The 19,019-nt window shown below is 47.5% G+C and overlaps 1 protein-coding gene across 1 annotated transcript in view; it reads right to left on the reverse strand.

Annotated features, from left to right (window-relative positions):
* Positions 1-367: 367 nt before the first annotated feature.
* The window catches only part of LOC144826163 (uncharacterized), a 56,101-nt gene continuing 37,449 nt past the window's right edge, over positions 368-19,019 (reverse strand). Inside the window, exons 3-4 of the mRNA XM_078684556.1 lie at positions 4,783-4,920; positions 368-401 (exon numbers count right to left, since the gene is read on the reverse strand). Of these exons, the coding sequence (XP_078540682.1) occupies positions 368-401; positions 4,783-4,920 (172 nt within the window). The remainder of the gene's footprint in view (positions 402-4,782; positions 4,921-19,019) is intronic.

The raw sequence follows: 19,019 nt of genomic DNA on the forward strand, positions 1-19,019 counted from the left end.
TCAAATGTTAGCTAACTCAAACAAATTCAAAAAGCCACAGTAAGTGTCCGTAGACTATCTTACCAATCAAAAGCTTACCAAAGATTTCAAACGTCCAGCTTCCAGCTGCCAAGTTCTCAAATCGATCAAAACGACCACCTCGCGACAACCGAACGATCAGGATCTCAGTGGAGGACCGGCGCCACATAGAAGGTCAGATCGGAAAGAAAAGAAAAACACCACGGTGTCAAGACTCGGGTCACTCGGTGGCAGCAATTGCGTCCAGGGCGAGTTTCCAATCGTTCGGGCATCCGAGTCGCCGATGAGTCCCTATTCGGGCGCCAATTGACGTAGTCGAATTTTAACAGGCCTACATACTCTGCAAAACTCACGATACCTTGGAATAGAAGTTGGCACGGAAACTGGAAATGCAAAAAGACAAGTTTATTAACACCCCATGGGGTGGTGATACATTCGAACAATACCCTTCGGCAATGCAAGAAGTAGCACACCGAACATCGAGCACATGCTCCTTTTATACATTTACGGAGGTTTAAAAAAAATAGTCGGTACACATATTTCAACAAAACAGGTACATATAAGGGCAAGTACTGGTCAGTTTTTGGGACATTCCTGAGTAGTGACCGAACATTAACCTTAGTGGTCGGAGTACGCATGTGCAAGCTTGACCATCACTAAAAATTGCCTGTTGCTGGGCAGACCAAGTGGTCATCGGGATATAGAAAGGACGAAAGGGCATGCTGACCACGAGGCAGCGCATTCACTTAAAATGGAGGCCCGAAATACAAAATGGCTACCGGAATATAGTCAGGCTAATAACGTAGAACTCGTATAGCTGAAGTAAATGCTAACCCAATCGCTGTCAAACTACGACAGCAGTGTGAGGCGTGCGGCATGCAGCAGTGTGAGTAATGCAGCAGTTTGAGTAATGCAGCAGTGTTAGGCGTGCAGCAGTGTGAGGCATGCAGCGGTGGGAGGCATGCAGCAGTGTGTGGCGTGCAGCAGTGTGTGGCATGCAGCAGTGTGAGGCATGCAGTATGCAGCAGTGTGAGTAATACAGCAGTGTGCAGCAGTGCGAGGCGTGCAGCAGTGCGAGGCGTGCAGCAGTGTGAGGCGTGCAGCAGTGTGAGGCACGCTGCAGTGTGAATAGTGCAGCAGTGTGCAGCAGTGTGTGGCGTGCAGCAGTGTGCAGCATGCAGCAGTATGAGTAAGGCAGCAGTGTGCGGCGTGCAGCAGTGTGCGGCGTGCAGCAGTGTGCGGCGTGCAGCAGAATGCGGCGTGCAGCAGTGTGCGGCGTGCAGCAGTGTGCAGCAGTGTGAGGCGTGCAGCAGTGTGAGGCGTGCAGCAGTGTGAGTCTACACACTGCAGCAGTGTGAGGCATGAGGCGTGCGGCAGTGTGAGGCGTGCAGCAGTGTGAGGCATGTTGCAGTGTGAGGTGAGCAGCAGTGTGAGGCGTGTGGAATAAATCCCTTCTTCAGGGGAACTGTAGAAAAATGTACAAAAAAACCATATGTTTAATCAATACTCAGCACATTACATGGCAGAACAAGTCACGTTTCGCATGCACCCGATCAAATTAGAAGTCTGCTCTCACCACCACCACATGCCTGCTGTGAAGAAGTGCACACAGTAAAACATTAGACTTCCATGAATCTGCATCACCAGATGCTACTCACCAACTATTTTACACTGAAAACTGCCTCAGCGTGTTTAGACATCGAAAACAAATATCTAAAAAATTGTTTTAACTGTATCAGCAGTCCATTATGGTTCACACTAACGCACAATGATCCCTTCACAACATCATTCTTTCCCTCTGTTGAAAATACCTTCCAAACGATCACGTAAATCCTAATAGCTGTTCCACAATGAATTCATCAAACAGTCCAAGCCTCAGTTGTTACCTGCTGTTGGAACCAGCTCTCCAAACTTTCTCTTTTAAAGATCGCTGCAACGTAATAGACTCCTTCCCCTTCTTTAACTAGTGCTCCGAATACCAATGTGCTCTGTTCTAAATAAACAAATTACAGTCTTGGTTAAACATCCACAATATGTTTCTGCTGAATTGACAAACCATAAACACTCACATCACCTTAACATGTTCAACACTTCAGAGCCAATATCATTTTAGAACAATCACCGCAATCCGATTAAATCCTGCCCCTCCTCTTGAGTAGTTCGACAACCTCATTTCTACAAAGATACCATACACAACTGGTTGAACACCCCGCATATGAGATTGTGATTGAGCAATGTTCCAAGTGAAAAACTTTCTTTACCAGAGCTCGCCGCACTCTGCCCTGTGTTCAATCCTTCCCCAATCCGAAACTATTTCAGACCAACTTCTCCTGTAGATACATAACTAATTAATTTACTGTCTGCCCCACTCGAATGTCAATGCCCATAAAAAAATCTCCTTGTCTCTCTCTCACGTACCTTCATAGTAAAACACTAGCAAGCTAAGATTCCTGTGCACGACCGTTCACACAATGCCAAACGACGCTGTAGCTTAGTCAAATAATAGAGAAAAGATCGACAACAGACTCATGTTACGAGGATTAAACGGCGGCCATCTTAAGAGTCAACTGTTCAAGAAACTTTATTGAACACTGGAGTCCTCCGAACTCGCCTCTGTAACTCCAAAAACACGCCCAAACACAATACCATGTTCCCATCTAATGAAAAAAATGCTGATAATAAAAATGAACATAAATGTGCAAACACAAATAATTAAAAAAACGGTGAGTGAAACAAGCAAATAAGTCATATGCATACATTGAATATTTCAAAATCATTTGTTTCAGTGTGATATTCTGCCTTTAAGTCCTACGTACTGTACTTCAATCATGTGTCTTGTGTTTGCACAATATACTTGTGTCAACAAAGTATGCCTCTTGTGCATCAAATATTCCTGCTGTCAAGAATCCCAACAAATAAATCAGATAAGTTCTCATGATTTATTGCTATCGCTATCGTTGAGTATATCCTTGAGTCTGAACTATGAGAATTCTCGCTAATGTGGTAGCATTGTAGCGTTGATGATGCTCACCTATTTAAAGAAAACAAATCATATCCACTTTGTCATTGAGGCCCTTCGGAATCATGGTTTCAAGAAAATTGATCCACCAAATCTCCCTTTTACAAAGCCATTTGGCATTATCGCGATCAGATTCCAATTTGATTTACTCTAACACTTGAAATCGCAATTGTGGAATGGTATGATTCATTTCTATCCAATGAGTGACTAAACTTGACATAGTGGTCTTATTTCGAATTCTGCTTTTGTGTTCAGTGATACGCACTTTTACTTTGCGTTCCGTTTTTCCTACATAAAGTTTACCGCGGGGGCATTTGATGCTGTAAATTACTTGGGAAGAATTGCAATCAGTCTGGCATTTCAATTTAACTCTCTTGCCTATTTGTGGATGTAAAATGAATGACCCCTCTATTACATTATTGCAATGTGTGCAATTGTAACATTTCCTCATTCCTGGATTTGTATGTTGCAGTTTTGTGCCTTTAGTAACCAACTCCTTCAAATTCTTGCTTCTCAAGTATACAAAGGTTTATTGACGAAAAGACCTTGAAAATCCTCTTCTTGCTGTGAAAGTTCCCAGCGAGTATTCACAATACTCTTGATTTGTGGAGATTGTGTTGAATATTTAGACATGAACACCAACCTTTCTTTTACCATCTTTGGTTTGCTTTGTATCAATGTTTACCTTGATACTGTTTGCATTCTGTTCTCAGCAGTCTGTACAATTTCACTTGGATACCCGCGTGCCAGGAACCTTTGTCTTTATTTCTCCACCTGCAGGGTGAATAACTGCTCATTAGATGTAACGCGCTTTATGCACAGAAATTGAGAATAGGGCAAATTTCGCTGTAAAGCCTTAGGATGAAAACTGCTGTACAATAAAGCATTATTGCTATCTGTCGGATTGTAGTAAACCGCCGTCTCCAATCTGTTCTCATTCAATTGTACCAAGACATCCAAGAAAGTTATTTTGGAATTATCCACTGTGTTCGTGAATTGTATTCTTATGTTTCTTATGTTCAGTTCTTCAATTTTATTGATCAACAAAGCCTCGGGCCCTTTCCACAGCAAAAAAATATTGTCGATAAATCTTTTGTAAAAAATTGTGTTCAATCCAAACAGTATCTGCTAAGATGTAATCATTTTCAAATTTCACCAGGAAGTTATTTGCAAAGGCTGGGGCACCCGAAAACCCCATCCATGTAACGCTAATTTGCAAAAAATAGTTGCTCTTCCATTTGAAATATGAATGACGTAGGCAAAATTGCAGTAATTCCAATATAAATACTTTGTTTGCTGCCACTTGAGGTGTTTGTAATAATGCCCATTCACATGCTTCCAATCCTTCTGCTAATGGGATTGAAGTGTACAATGCGGTAACATCGATGGAGCACAAAAGTACACAATGGTTCTCCAAATCCACGGTCTGTAGCAGTTGAAGAAAATGAGCCGTATCTCTCACATACATGACCCATCATTGCACAAATGTTTGTAAAAACTCATCAATGTATTGGCCCAAAGGCTCAAATATGGATCCACAACCGCTTACTATGGGTCTTAGTGAAGGGTCTTGTATGCTTTTTTGAATCTTTGGAAGCATATATAGTTCCGGACATCTAGGGTATGGTGTAGTCAAACAGGTTTGGGTCTTTGCATTTATCCATTCCATTTCCAAAGCTTTGTTTAAAATCAACTCCAAAGTTTGCGCAATTTGTGTGACTGGATTATTTGGCAATTTCAAGTACGTGGTTTCATCATTGACATGAGCTAACACCTTGGTCTCGTAAAACACGGTGTCAATAATCACTAAAGCTCCACCTTTATCTGCTTTTTTGTATGGTAATGGTTCTGCTTCTGGTGAAGCAAGATTTACAAAAAGTAAACTGGACCAAACAAATCAGAACCAACATCAACAAGCACAAACAAAACATCATTACAAATCTGGCAAGAGACACCACCATTACCATACAAAAAGCAGATTGTGAATTCCCATAGAAGCCCAGGTTAATGTCTAACATGGACATCTATGGGAATTCACAAGGGCATATTATCAAGCCCGTTATCGCCGATTTTTCTGCCGCTAAAGCGGGCGATAATAACATTGCCTTCCTTGATAATATGGCCCTACCTTGCTGCCATTTCTGCTTTTCTGCACCTGCCTGATAGGCCTTCTCTTTTCAATTTTCTGATTGTAAATAGATTTCTGAAGGGCATTACTAATCGTTCCTTCTCCTTTCATAATGCCCCAGTGGAACTTGAATCTTGTTCTTACTTACCTAGTGTGCTCCCTTCGAGCCACTACATAATTGTCCTCTTCGTCCTCTTACTTTGAAGACCGCTTTCCTGATTGCCATCACATCTGCTCGCAGGGTGAGTGAGTTTCACGCTCTTTCCTCTAAGCCTCCTTTTCTGCAGGTCATCCGGACAAAGTGGTGCTTCGCACTAGGTCCTTTTCTGCCCTAAGTGGTTACCTCGTTCCACATAGGTCAGACCATCACATCGACCACCTTCTTCCTTCCTCTGCACCCTTCCAAATAGAAGAGACTACACTGTCTAGATCCAAAATGTGCGCGGCCTTTTTGGCTGTTCTGTTTTCCAGGACTTTCTGGTGTGAACTTGGTTCGCAGACCCACTGTCAGGAAGTGTCAGCAGAGCAAGAATTAAAAAGCCACTGACCTCTGGTACCAGCCAGCAGGGACGATGTTGTGAAGAAAAGACTTCCCAATCCCCTATGCGCTACCTCCCACAGGGTTATGAACACCGCTGTGCCAGAAATCCCACCGGGGAAAGGGGAAGTGGATAAAATAATAAACACTGCTGCAGGAATGACTCATGACTTTCTCTGCCTGGCTAGGGCTCAAGACGTTCTCAGCAAGGAGACACTTCCAGCAACTGCACAGTGAGGAAGTGTTAGACCTGGCACCTTGCCGTGAGACTCCCTTCCACTTTTTGCTGATGTGCCTCATATGTTTTGCTGGTGTTAGCTGCTCGGCGCACTGTGCCACTGCCAATCAGTGCCACAGTACAAGTGCTCCCTATGAAAAGTGTACCTGTAATTTATTTTCATGATTGGCTTATTTGGTTTACTATCAGACCCCAGTAAAGTGCACCAGTAGTGACAGGGTTTGTAAATACAAATGCTGCTAGTGGGCCTGCAGCACTGGTTGTGCCACCCACAGGAGCAGCCTTTTAAAATGTGTCTAAGGTCTGCCATTGCAGAACCTGCATGCAGTCTGGTACTGTCATGCTGGCTGGGCAAGTGCACACACTTGCCAGCCCCTCAACTTTCCCTTTACTTCATATGAGTCACCACTATGGTAGGCCCAAGGGCAGGGTGCATTGTAAGCATAAGGTAGGACCAGCCCTGATGTGTGTGGCATGTCCTAATAGTGAATTACAGCCATTTTTCATTTTTCACTATTGTAAGGCTACCTGTTCTCATAGGAAAGAATGGGCTGCTGGAATTATTACACTCTATAATCCCAGCAGGCTCAGGGAACATGGTAGAAAGTCACGTTTAGTATGCCTGAACTCAGAATAATAAAATACTTCTTTTAGTAAAGTTTATTTTAATATCCTGTGTTTGCAAATGCTACTTTTAGAAAGTTAGCATTTGCAGGCCTGACCACTTCAGCCCGCCTCCGCTAGGATGTGTATCTGCTGTCTGGTTTCTGTGAGTGACAGGGCTGGGGGATTCCAGGGGACAGTCTGGGCTGCCAGGTGGTGAATAGAGGGATTACCCCCAGGATAGGTGGGAGGAGTGCCCCTTGACTCTGAATAGGGCTGTGCTCTTCCACCACAATGCTGGCTCCTCCTCCTGCGGAGCGTCTGATGTCACTGCCCTGCACCATGAAAGAAACAGCAAGAGTCTCCAAAACAAGGTGCTCCAAAACTGGGTAGAACCAGGCTCAGGCCTGCAAAGACGAAAGAAACTGTGTGTAAAAGTAGGAGCCCTGCTCCTTAACAGCAGATCCTGTTTTAACCACGAAGAACCTCTGCCCAACTAGAAGGACCTGGACAAGCTGAAGAAGGAAGACTGTCCCTGACCTGGGGGACTGGCCTGCAGTGGGTGCCTTGCTGAGGAAAGGAGAGGAAAAGACTAGAATGGACTTTGCAGAAATTGTGCCTGAAACAATCTCCAAGGGCTTGAGGACGAGCTTGCCCCCTGAACAGAGTCCCAGGATCATTGGATTCTACATTGACTTTCCCGACGAGTTGCTGGGACCTGCCTGATCTCTTCGTGCACTTGGGGCCCTGCCTGAAGTGTGCCTTGCTCTCCCCTTTGCAGCCCGTGCCCGGCCGCCCCTGCCTCAAGCCGTGCCACTCTCCCCTGAGCCGTGCCTGCTCCACTGGGCCGCGCCTGCTCCACTGGGCCGCCCGCACCCTGTCCCCCTCTTTTCCCTAAGAAGCAAAGATTTTGTCTGCCCCGCCGCTTGAACAGCCCGGTGCCCCTTTGAGAGGCACAGAAACACCAGTACGCTTGAAGCGTACCGGCCGCCTCCCGACCAACTCCAGCCTGTTGAGAGATCAACCGCATTGTCCAAGCCGCAACCCGAACGGAAAGTACGGTTTGTTCATACCTCAGAGGCGCCCGCACCACGAGAGAGCCGCCGGTACAATCCGTACCCCTGCTAGGTGCCGCCTCTGCCCTCGCACCTTCGCACCGGACCAGCCGTGGCGTCACCCAGTCCGGTACGGTGCGTACCTGAAACGCACATCGGACCGCCCGCACCAGCATTCGTGGTAAGATCCCCTCCACAGCGCATACTGAAGAGTACGCCTCGCTCCCTGATGCCTACGCTCCGGATTGTCTGCCCCCTTCTCCGCAGTCCTGCTCATTCGCCTCGCACCTTGAGGCCCCCTCCGAGCCGGACTGCCGAGAGAACCGCAGACCTCGTCCCGGGCCCGCCTGCACTTGGGGCCGCATCTGTACACCACGGACTCCCGCCTTTCAGGTACCGTGCGACTCGGACCGCAGGGTTCGCAACATTTAAATACCATATTTTTAAGGTACGAACTGAACAAGAAGGGATCACTCACCTCGTGCGAAGCACACAGGACCCCCAATCCAGCATTTTTAAGGAACTTTCACAAACTGCTGTTATTCTAAAGTACTGTGGCATCAATTTTACACCTTGATGGTCTTGTAATGTAAACATGCATAGAAAGTTATTTTCCATAAAGCCTACGTATTTTTATAAATATAGACTGGTGTCCATTTGTGGTGGGTCATTTTTCCTGCTGTATGTGGTCATAAATGCTGTCTGAGGCATGCAGCAGTGTGAGGCGTGCAGCAGTGTGAGGCGTGCAGCAGTGTGTGTCTCTGGTGGCTGGAGCGTGACTTAAAGTCGTGCTACGTCTGCCGGGCCATGCCCTGATGTATTTGAGGGAGCAGTCCCGAAAGCTTCTGGAGGCCCGGCTGTCGGTTCTACGCCACTCCCGTTTGAGAGGGAGGTCGCTGAGCCATCACCACCACTCCTCGTTGAAGGCTTTGTTTTTGTTTTTGTGTAAGTCAAAGCACAAAAAGAATGCGAAGAAGTATTGTCTCTCTTCACGTTCTCCCCGTCGGTTGTTTCAACTCAAACCCTCCTTGGGAACCCAGCTACCCCAGCCCAACTTTGTAGCTTTCATGAAGCCCTCCACTCCATCTTTGGGCATCCTGACTACGCTAGCGCACCTAGGGGCCCAGCGGACTCGGCTGGGGGTTTTAGGCCTTTGATGCCAGTGGTTTTTGCCTAGTCTCTGTAGGGCCCCCAGGGATCTAGGCCTGGATCCGGATCAGTGCCAGTCGACCTTACAACACTACCTCCATATCCGAATCCATTGGCGACACCTCTGATGCCGGTTGTGTCCCCAACTGACATTGACACCAGCCTCCCACCCGACATGGACACGGTGCCGGGGGATCCATTTGTAATTCTTGTGGGGGATGCATAGGCAGGATGTGGTGGTGGTAGATGTGGTGGTGGTGGATGTGGTTGATGTGGTGGTGATGGTGGATATGGTGGATGTGGTGGTGGATGTCATGGAGGATGTGATGGTGGATGTGGTGGTGGTGGATGTGGGTGCAGATGTGGTGGATGTGGTGTATGTGTGGATATGGTGGTGGATGTGGTGGATGTGGTGGTGATGGTGATGATGGTGGATGTGGTGGTGATGGTACATGTGGTGGTGGTTGATGTGATGGATGTGGTGGCGGTGGTGGAGGATGTGGTAGATGTGGTGGTCGTGGATGTGGTGGATGTGGTGGTGGTGGTGGATGTGGAGGATGTGGTGGTGTTTGTCGTGGTGTATGTTGTGGTGTGTGTTGTGGATGTGGCGGTGGTGGTAGATGTGGCGGTGTTGGTGGATGTGGCAGTGGTGGTGGTGGATATGGCAGTGAATGTGTTGATGGATGTGGTGATGGTGGATGTGGTGGAGGATGTGGTGGTGGATGTGGTGGTGGATGTGGTACTGAATGTGGTGGTGGATGTGGTGGTGGATGTGGTGGGGGATGTGGTTGTGGTGGATGTGGTGGTGGTGGTGGATGTGGTGGTGATGGTGGATGTGGTGGTGGATGTGGTGGAGGATGTGGTGGTGATGGATGTGGTGGCAGGTGTGGTGGATGTGGTGGTGGATGTGATGGTGGAGGTGGATGTGGTGGTGATGGTGGATGTGGTGGTGATGGTGGATGTGGTGGTGGTGGATGTGGTGGTGGATGTGGTGGTGGTAGTTGTGGTGGTGGAGGGATGTGGTGGATGTGGTGGTGGTGGATGTGGTGGTGGATGTGGTGGAAGTGGTTGTGGTGGAGGATGTGGTGGTGGTGGATGTGGCGGTGATGATGGTGAAGAATGTGGTGCTGGTGGATGTGGTGGTGGATGTGGTGGTGCTGGATGTAGTGGTGGTGCTGGATTTGGTGGTGGATGTGTTGGTGGAGGATGAGGTGGATGTGGTGGATGTGGTGGTGGATGTGGTAGTAGATGTGGTGGTGGTATATGTGGTGGATGTGGTGGATATGGTGGTCATGGTGGATGTGGTGGTGGATGTGGTGGAGGATGTGATGGTGGATGTGGTGGTGGTGGATGTGGGTGCAGATGTGGTGGTGGATGTGGTGGATATGGTAGTGATGGTGGATGTGGAGGTGGGGAATGTGGTGGTGATGGTGGATGTGGTGGTGATGGTACATGTGGTGGTGGTTGATGTGGTAGATGTGGTGGTGGATGTGGTGGCGGTGGTGGTGGTGGAGGATGTGGTAGATGTGGTGGTGTTGGATGTGGTGGTGGTGGATGTGGAGGTGGATGGGGTGGTGGAGGATGTGGTGGATGTGGTGGGGGATATGGTGGTGGTGGATGTGGTGGTGGTTGATGTGGTGGTGAATGTGGTGGTGAATGTTGTGGTGTATGTGGTGGTGTATGTCGTGGTGTATGTATGTATGTATGTATTTGCATACTTATATAGCGCTATACTGTCACCCGGCGGGTATCCCTGGTATGTCGTGGTGTATGTCGTGGATGTGGCGGTGGTGGTGGTGGATGTGGTGGAGGATGTGGTGGTGGATGTGGTGGTGGATGTGGTGGATGTGGTGGTGGTAGTAGATGTGGTTGTGGTGGTGGATGTGCTGGTGGATGTGGTGGTGGTGGAGGATATGGTGGTGGATGTGGGGGAGGTGGTGGATGTGGTGGTGGTGGATGTGAAGGTGGTGGATGTGGTGGTGATGGTGGATGTGGTGGTGGATGTGGTGGTGGTAGATGTGGTGGCAGGTGTGGTGGATGTGGTGGTGGATGTGGTGGTGATGGTGGATGTAGTGATGGTGGATGTAGTGATGGTGGATGTAGTGATGGTGGATGTGGTGGATGTGGTGGTGGTGGATGTGGTGGATGTGGTGGTGGTGGACGATGTGGTGGATGTGGTGGTGGATGTGGTGGTGGATGTGGTGATTGTGGATGTGGTGGTGGTTGATGTGGTGGTGGAGGATGTGGTGGATGTGGTGGTGGTGGATGTGGTGGTGGTTGTGGGTGTGGATGTGGTGGTGGATGTGGTGGTGGATGTAGTGGTGGTGGTGGTGGTGGTGGTGGAGGATGTGGTGGTGGTAGATGTGGTGGATGTAGTGGTGGTGGATGTAGTGGTGGTGGATGTGGTGGTGGATGTGATGGCGGTGGTGGTGGTGGAGGATGTGGTTGTGGTGGATGTGGTGGTGGTGAGGATGTGGTGGTGGATGTGTTGGTGGAGGATGAGGTGGATGTGGTGGTGGATGTGGTGGTGGATGTGGTGGTGGTAGATGTGGTGGTGGTGGATGTGGTTGATGTGGTGGTACTGGTGGATGTGGTGGTGGATGTGGTGGAGGATGTGATGGATGTGGTGGTGGATGTGGTAGATGTGGTGGTGGATGTGGCAGTGGTGGTGGATGTGGTGGTGGTGGATGTGGTGGTGGATGTGGTGGATGTGATGTATGTGGTGATGGTGGATGTGGTGGTGGAGGATGTGGTGGATGTGGTGGTGGATGTGGTAGAGGATTGGTGGCGAATGTGGTGTATGTGGTGATGGTGGATGTGGTGGTGGAATGTGGTCATGGATGTGGTGTTGGTGGATGCGGTGGTGGATGTGGTGGTAGTTGTGGTGGTGGCAGATGTGGTGGATGTAGTGGTGGATGTGGTGGATGTGGTGGATGTGGAGGTGATGTTGGATGTGGTGGTGGATGTGGTGGAGGATGTAGTGGTGGATGTTGTGGTGATGGTGGATGTGGTCATGATGGTGGAAGTGGTGGTGATGGTGGAAGTGGGGGATGTGGTGGTGGTGGATGTGGTAGTGGATGTGGTGGATGATGTGGTGCTGTATGTGGTGGTGGATGTGGTGGTGGTGGATGTGGTGGCAGATGTGGTGGATGTGATGGTAGTGGATGTGATGGTGGTGGATGTGGTGGTGGATGTGGTGGAGGATGTGTGGTACTGGATGTGATGGTGGGTGTGGTGGATGTGGTGGATATGGTGGATATGGTGGTGATGGTGGATGTGGTGGTGGTGGATGTGGTGGTGGTTGATGTGGATCTGGATGTGGTGGTGATGTTAGATGTGGTGGTGGTGGATGTGGTGGTGGTGGATGTGGTGATGGAGGATGTGGTGATGGAGGATGTGGTGAATGTTGTGGTGGTGGATGTGGTGGTGATGGTTGTTGGTGGTGGTGGATGTGGTGGTGGGTGTGGATGTGATGGTGAATGTGGTGGTGGATGTGGTGGCGGTGATGGTGGTGGAGGATGTGGTGGATGTGGTAGTGGTGGATGTGGTAGTGGTGGATGTGGTGGTGGTGGTGAATGTGGTGGTGATGGTGGATGTGGTGGTGATGGTGGATGTGGTTGTGGTGGATGTGGTGGTGGAGGTGGTGGTGGTGGTGGAGGATATGGTGGTGGAGGATGTGGTGGATGTGATGGTAGATGTGGTGATGGTGGATGTGGTGGTGAATGTGGTGGTGGAGGATGTGGTGGTGGATGTGGAGTTGGTGGATGTGGTGCTGGATGTGGTGGTTGGTGGTGGTGGACTTGGTGGTGGATGTGAGTGTAAATGTGATGGTGGATGTGCTGAGAACAGGAGACAGTTCCAAAATGGCGGGGCACACTCGTGTTTCCCCAACCCAAAAGCCATCAACCTGGATTCAACACGCTAATTAACTATTAACTATTAACTATTAATTAACTGTTTACAGTATAGCCATTCACTGAACAAATATGCTACAGATGAATACTTCTTCTGAATATAGTTAAAGACGTACATGTCAGTTTGTTGAACACCTCCAGGTTCTATTCTCGCAGAGCAAGTAATTCAGTGGTATTTATCACTATCAATAAATTCTGACTCTGATGTTGCTGCCATTGGCCTCTAAGCCCTGTCCTTTTGCAATTGGGGGGCGTGTTTTGGACTGAGGACATCACAGAGAAAGAAACGCAAAAAACACACCCCCAATCCGAAAAAGACGGGGCTTAGATCGTCATTGGGACCTCTTCTCCAATGGCTGGCCAGCATTTAGGAGGCCAGCCAATGGAGAAGAGGGGCGGGGGTAACATCGCTACTAAGAGACATTAAGTCTCCCTGACAAGACTGCGCATCCGCAGCCTACACCAGTCTCGACCTAAAAAGGACTCCTTGCACAAAAAAAAACAGCCAAATGTCAATCTGAGGATTTTTTTCATCCAAATCATCATTTCCAGAAGGTTTCATGCTGCTAGAGCTGATATTCTTCTCCAAATTGAAAATTTCACATATTCGAGTTCTTGAGCATCAAATTACTTCCACCGGCGCGACCAAAATAACTTGATCGCGTTGGATATGATGTGTTTGGGTTCTCTTACGCAAAATGGCTACCACAATCCAACATCTCGTGGAGAACGCGACCGGATCAGGAAAACTTGTCGGCGAACGCGGGGATTCAGGTAAGGCAATCGCGCTCGCGCGAGAATGTGGTTTTTTACAGCGCGAGCAAGACAAAAATTTCCGGTAAGATGCAGATTGCGGAAATTTTGACATTTTCACGCTCTCCGCGGAACACGAAAATGTCAAATTATCGCAATTTCCGCTAGCGGACCGGAATTTGACGCCCACCCCTAATTAACAATCCATGCACAGGTAAACATGTACTGACTTATCCTAATAGATATTCAGCTAAAATTGTTTTTCTTTAGGAGACCCATTTCTCCCCATGTGCTGAACATACATTTGGTAGGAACTGTGGCACACATTGATATTCTCGTGTTATAGGTACTACTCGCATGGTACCTGTATCTTAATTCATAAAACTGTACCTTTTCTTTATCACTCACACAACTCGGACACGGAAGGCCGATATCTGCTAATACATGGAATGCTGGGAGACAAGAGTACATTATTAGTCAATATATATGCCCCTAACACTGACAACCCTGATTTTCTTTTAAACCTCTGTTCCCGATTGGACGATTGGACAGCTTTGTGGTGGGCCATTTTATAATTGGTGGCGATCTTAATTTGCCACTTTGTTTGCACACCGATTACACTAGCACGCACCAGTCTGACAAACCCAGGACCCGAGATGCACTCCGTCACATCATCGACACTTATATGCTGCATGATGTATGGCGTACCCATTACCCTACGCAATCCGGATACGCCCCTTTTGGTCTCGTCTCAATTAGACGAGTTGCTATTGTCGGCCACAGCTCACTCGTGGATATCCGAGATAACAGTGCTCCCTAGAATACTCTCAGATCACAAACCAATATTATTGAAACTTCAGATTCCATATGGACGTGGCCTCGAGTTCAGCTGGCATTTCTAGGGTGTGTTTCGCTTTCGTGACCAAGTGTTCTGTAGTGAGCTTCATAGGTCCATTCTTGAATATTTTTAGCACAATGCAGGAACTGTGGCATCAAAGGCTTTTAAGGCCTTCATAAGAGGGGTGTGTATCTCCAAGCAGGTGGGTATTCTTAGAGATATCCGCATGCAATTAAGTCAGATTGAAACAAAACTGCAGGAGCTGGAGCGTAGTGAGGAGATTGATTGAGCGCCTGGACTGACTCGATGGACAGAACTACTGGCCAAATATCGCAAGTTTGCAGAACGGGAAACCGCATATCAGAGTAAACACACCCAAGCTCATAGCTATTGTGAGGGCGAGCGACCTTTCCGCACCCTTGCTCTCATTCTACGGCCCAACAGATTGGTCAATTATTTTGCAGAACTCCGAGCGCAGAATGGAGCACAGAACGTATCATGGCCACGCTCTGTACTTACTAACAAAAATTTTAATTTTCTCAGGTAAGTAATGACCCTGAGACACTTTCAGCATACCTGGCAGATATTGCCATGGTATGGCTTTAGGATGGCCAGAGATAATTCCTCATTGTGCCACTCACCCTAGAGGAGGTTACTCAAGCTATTGACACTCTAGATGACTCAAAAGCACCTGGGCTCGACGGACTAACTGCAGCATTTGTATAAAGTGTATAAGCAATAACTTGCACCGAGATTGTTGGCATTGCCTACAACGATGCCGTGAAGGTCAGCACTTTACCCCCCCACGCTCCGAGAGGCAGTCCTCATCATGCTGCTGAAATCCGGTAAAGACCCTGGTAATTGTGTGTCACATCACCCACTATCTCTGTTAAATTTAGATAATAACATTTTGGTCAAGGTGCTAGCAACTCGATTAGCCTTGCTAATGGAGCAGTTCATCTCCTCAGCACAGTCTGGGTTCATTCCACACTGGTCCACCTCCTTTACCTTCGGTACTGCTTTTGTCGTGCTGAATAAAATTTCTCCTGCGTGCCGGCTTCAGTGGCATTTCTCGACACAGAGAAGGCCTTTGACTCCCTCGATTGGCATTTTCTCCGGGCTGTGTAAGGCAAACCAGGCAGTCCCCCCAGTTCATATCACTAATTATGCAACTATATTCCAATCAGACTGCCCGCATTAGAGGGAACGCTGCTATATCAGATGCGTTCCTGAATCTGTTTGGTACTTGACAAGAGTCCCCATTATCCCCCCTTTTATTTATAACAGCAATGGATCCTCAGGTCTGGGTGATGCAGGAGCGCCAATTTCATTGCGGGTTCCAACTCACCCATGGGCCTCTACTAATATCACTGTATGCGGACAACATTTTACTGTTCATCCGCAACCCCCAGCTCAATCTCCCTATTCTAATGCAGGCGATAGCCAGATTCATTGACTTCTCGGGCCTCCGTGTAAATTGGGCCAAATCGAGAGGCAGTCCTCACCTTGCTGCTGAAATCCAGTAAGGATCCTGGTAACTGTGTGTCACATTGCCCACTATTGTAGTGTAGTTCCTATATTCCCAATAGGCTCTGCGCATTTGAATAATGTGTCCTATAGGTTAGACGTAGGACTGAGGTCGACTAGGTCTCTATTGAATATATTAAACTTAATTATGAGTGCCAGCTAGCTCAGAGGTCACTAGAAACTTTCCCGAATAAACAAGAAGGGATTAGTTTCTGACAACCACTTAAAACATGACAACTTTGTTTCCAAAGATAAAGAAACGTATCTCTAGAGTCGCGGACACAGTAGATAACTTAATTCACTCAGTCAATCGTGCATGCTTCGTTTCACCAGAGGTGCAGAGAAATAGAGAGACGGGCGTTTTCAATAAAAAGTATTTATTGAACAGTCTTCTTTCTCAAGCATAAGAAATGAACTGCTACAATTGTTAGACTGATTGCAAAGTACAATGCGTACAGTACGAATAGTACTATGAAATAATACTGTAAAGCATGATATGGTTTCTAAGCCATAAAATACATACATTGATGAATAAAAGACTAAAAGTTCTTAAACTGATGTTTCTAAAATACACCTACCCCAGTGTACCTAACCTAAGTCTAGTACAAGGGAAGAAGTAAGTGAGGTGTAGCCTAAGTGTTGGTATTCTCTGCCAAGAATCTATCCAAGTATCTCTCTCGCAGAACTCTATCTCCCAGCAACCCGCAAGGGGAACTTGGTAACACTGGAGCTGGATTTCTCGGCCAGAGAAAAGACAGAGTCTATTAGTTTGTCAGCTGGAGGGTCGGCTTCCTTCGGTCCTTGCTGCAGGAGAGCAGAGTCAGGAAAGGTGATAGTCGAGCTGCTCCAGGCCACCGTGTGCTTGCTAAGGCAAGTGCAGGACTTTTTATACCATGGGTTTGACGTAAGGTTTGGCATAATAATGTCATCAAAGACTTAGTTCTTTGAAAACTCCATGATTTCTTAGGATAACTTAATATTCAGTAGGGGAAGTTTCCTGACTGCTGAAGGCGGGTTTCTCTAAGGAATCGGTGTGGCTTTTTGAACTAGTGGAAGTAGCCCTGCCGCATTTAGACTGTATAAGCTATATCTAAATGTTTATAGGTTTGTTCTATTGTGGAAAAGTAAATTTTGCCGTGTTCTATGTCCCTACGTGTTCCCCATCTTATGCTATATGTGCATGATTAATATGCAATATGTATTCCCCATGATCGATTAAAAACGCAATTATAGTTGTGTCCAACTCTAGTATGCCAGTTTCCAGTTCTCGTGAAAGCTACGAGTATTAGGCCTATGTAAAGTTACGTTGCCACGTTTCACAGTGTGCACGTTATTTCATTGTAAAGTCCCCGTTTCTAGGCCTCAAAAGGGCCCGGACTCAGATTCAGCTCCTGTCTCCTGAACCCTCTCTGAGGAGCGATACAGCCCCCACCTGTATCCCTGACCCTTCACTTACTTCCTGCCTCACAGTGCCCGGCTCAGCCTGGCTCTGCCTGCCAGTCTGCCAAGAGTATGTTATGATTCTAGTTATCAGTCCAGCTCTCCTTCTCTGCATTCCTAAGCTACTGAATCGCATCAATAGTTTCCGTCATGGTCTAGCCTTTACGTCTCCATGTAAGAGAAATACTGTATTAATGGTCATTTAATATTCCTCAACACGCACTACATGTAGAATAATGCATGCACCAGTCTTAGAGTCTGTTAGCCTTTACCCTGATAACTTTTGGATTCTATCAACATGTTCTCTAAACATCAGATACTAGATAGTGTTTAGGTACATGTCGCTCTGACTCTCCAGACTTCAGTCTCTTCTTCTAGCACAGAAGTCATAGCCCCCAGTTCCTCCTAGTAACACGTCATTGTCAGTTTGCGCGCACCACTAGGTTAGAGGTCCCGGCTCCTTGGGTAGCCCCCTCCATGTTTCCGCCCCATTTATGACATATTCTGTTACGTTTACATCACATGTCTATGTTCACGCCTTTTGTTACACCTACTTTCTGCCTTATCTTTCGCGACTGTTACGAACCCCGCCCACTGCTACGCCTACTGTACTGAATGCTATGTATTTTGTTTAACTATATATACTTGTGCACTGTTATTAAAGTTAGCTGTTGTCCCGATCCTGCCCCCGGCAGCTGCCATCCTATTCCCGTGCAGGTTGTCCTGTTCCTGTCCTTTATGCTGTATTAAAACCTGCAAACTCCAGCTACCTCGAATCTTGACTCTTATTTATTGAGCTATCTGTTATTATAGTATCCTGAAAAATAGTACCGGTATTTAATTATTTATTTACCACATAATGGCGCCCGAATAGGGACTTGCCCTTTCCCCACGCGCCGGTGAAGCCACGCAAGCCCCCTGATCCTCTGCAGCCGTGACGGAACCATACCGTGCACGTGCAGATATTTCTGCTTCAAGTATCCCTCAGGCCCACGGAGGAGACGGAGGTTGCGGTCCAGCATCCAGACGAGGCGGTGGAGGAACGCGGCGAGTCCCGACCAGAGCCCAAGCCGAGAGTCCAAGGTCCGAGGTATCCGGAGGCCCACCCGTAACAGAAGTCCGAAGTTCGTCCGTCCGTCGTCGTAGCTGTCCAGTCCAGTCCGAGGCCTTCCGTTCTTGCTGCCCGGTGAGTACCGTTGCTGGGGTAGTATCTAGACAGGGTCAATTGCATTGTCTCTGGTCCGTGGGTTTGGGTACACAGATCCAACACGAAGTGTTCACTTAGGTGGATGCGGGTCCTGACGTGTCTCTTTATGAGACCGGTAAGTTTCGTACTGTTTTAGCAGTGCATCTAGTTTCTGTTCTAGTCTGTTCTGTTCTCGAGAAATTCATGTATTCTGTTTTCTGTTTCCAGGTAGTATTTTGTCCGAACTATTATCTTAAATGTCATTCATGTATTTCAATGTCGTGGTATGAATGTGTTGTTCTTCAGTAATTATCGTGTTCATTGTGTATTGTATTGTGTCTAGACTCCAACCCAGTCATGCCTCTATTCTCCAAGTTACGTCAGTTAAGAACTAGAAAAGGTCTGTTAGAAGAAGCAGTTCCTGTCCCGCCTAGGGACAGTCCAGGTCATTTTATGTATCATAAGCATGGCATAAGTGCCATATTATATCTAGATTTATGGGTGGAGTACACCAAACAGTTAGAAGAAAAGTATAGATGGCCCGTATCGGGTACATGGGATGCCGAGTGCATCATGCGAGTAGAAGAAGCATTATGGAAAAAGAAAGCCAGAC

The sequence above is a fragment of the Lissotriton helveticus genome, chromosome 3_2 (genome assembly GCF_964261635.1).
Source record: "Lissotriton helveticus chromosome 3_2, aLisHel1.1, whole genome shotgun sequence".
NCBI lineage: Eukaryota > Metazoa > Chordata > Amphibia > Caudata > Salamandridae > Lissotriton > Lissotriton helveticus.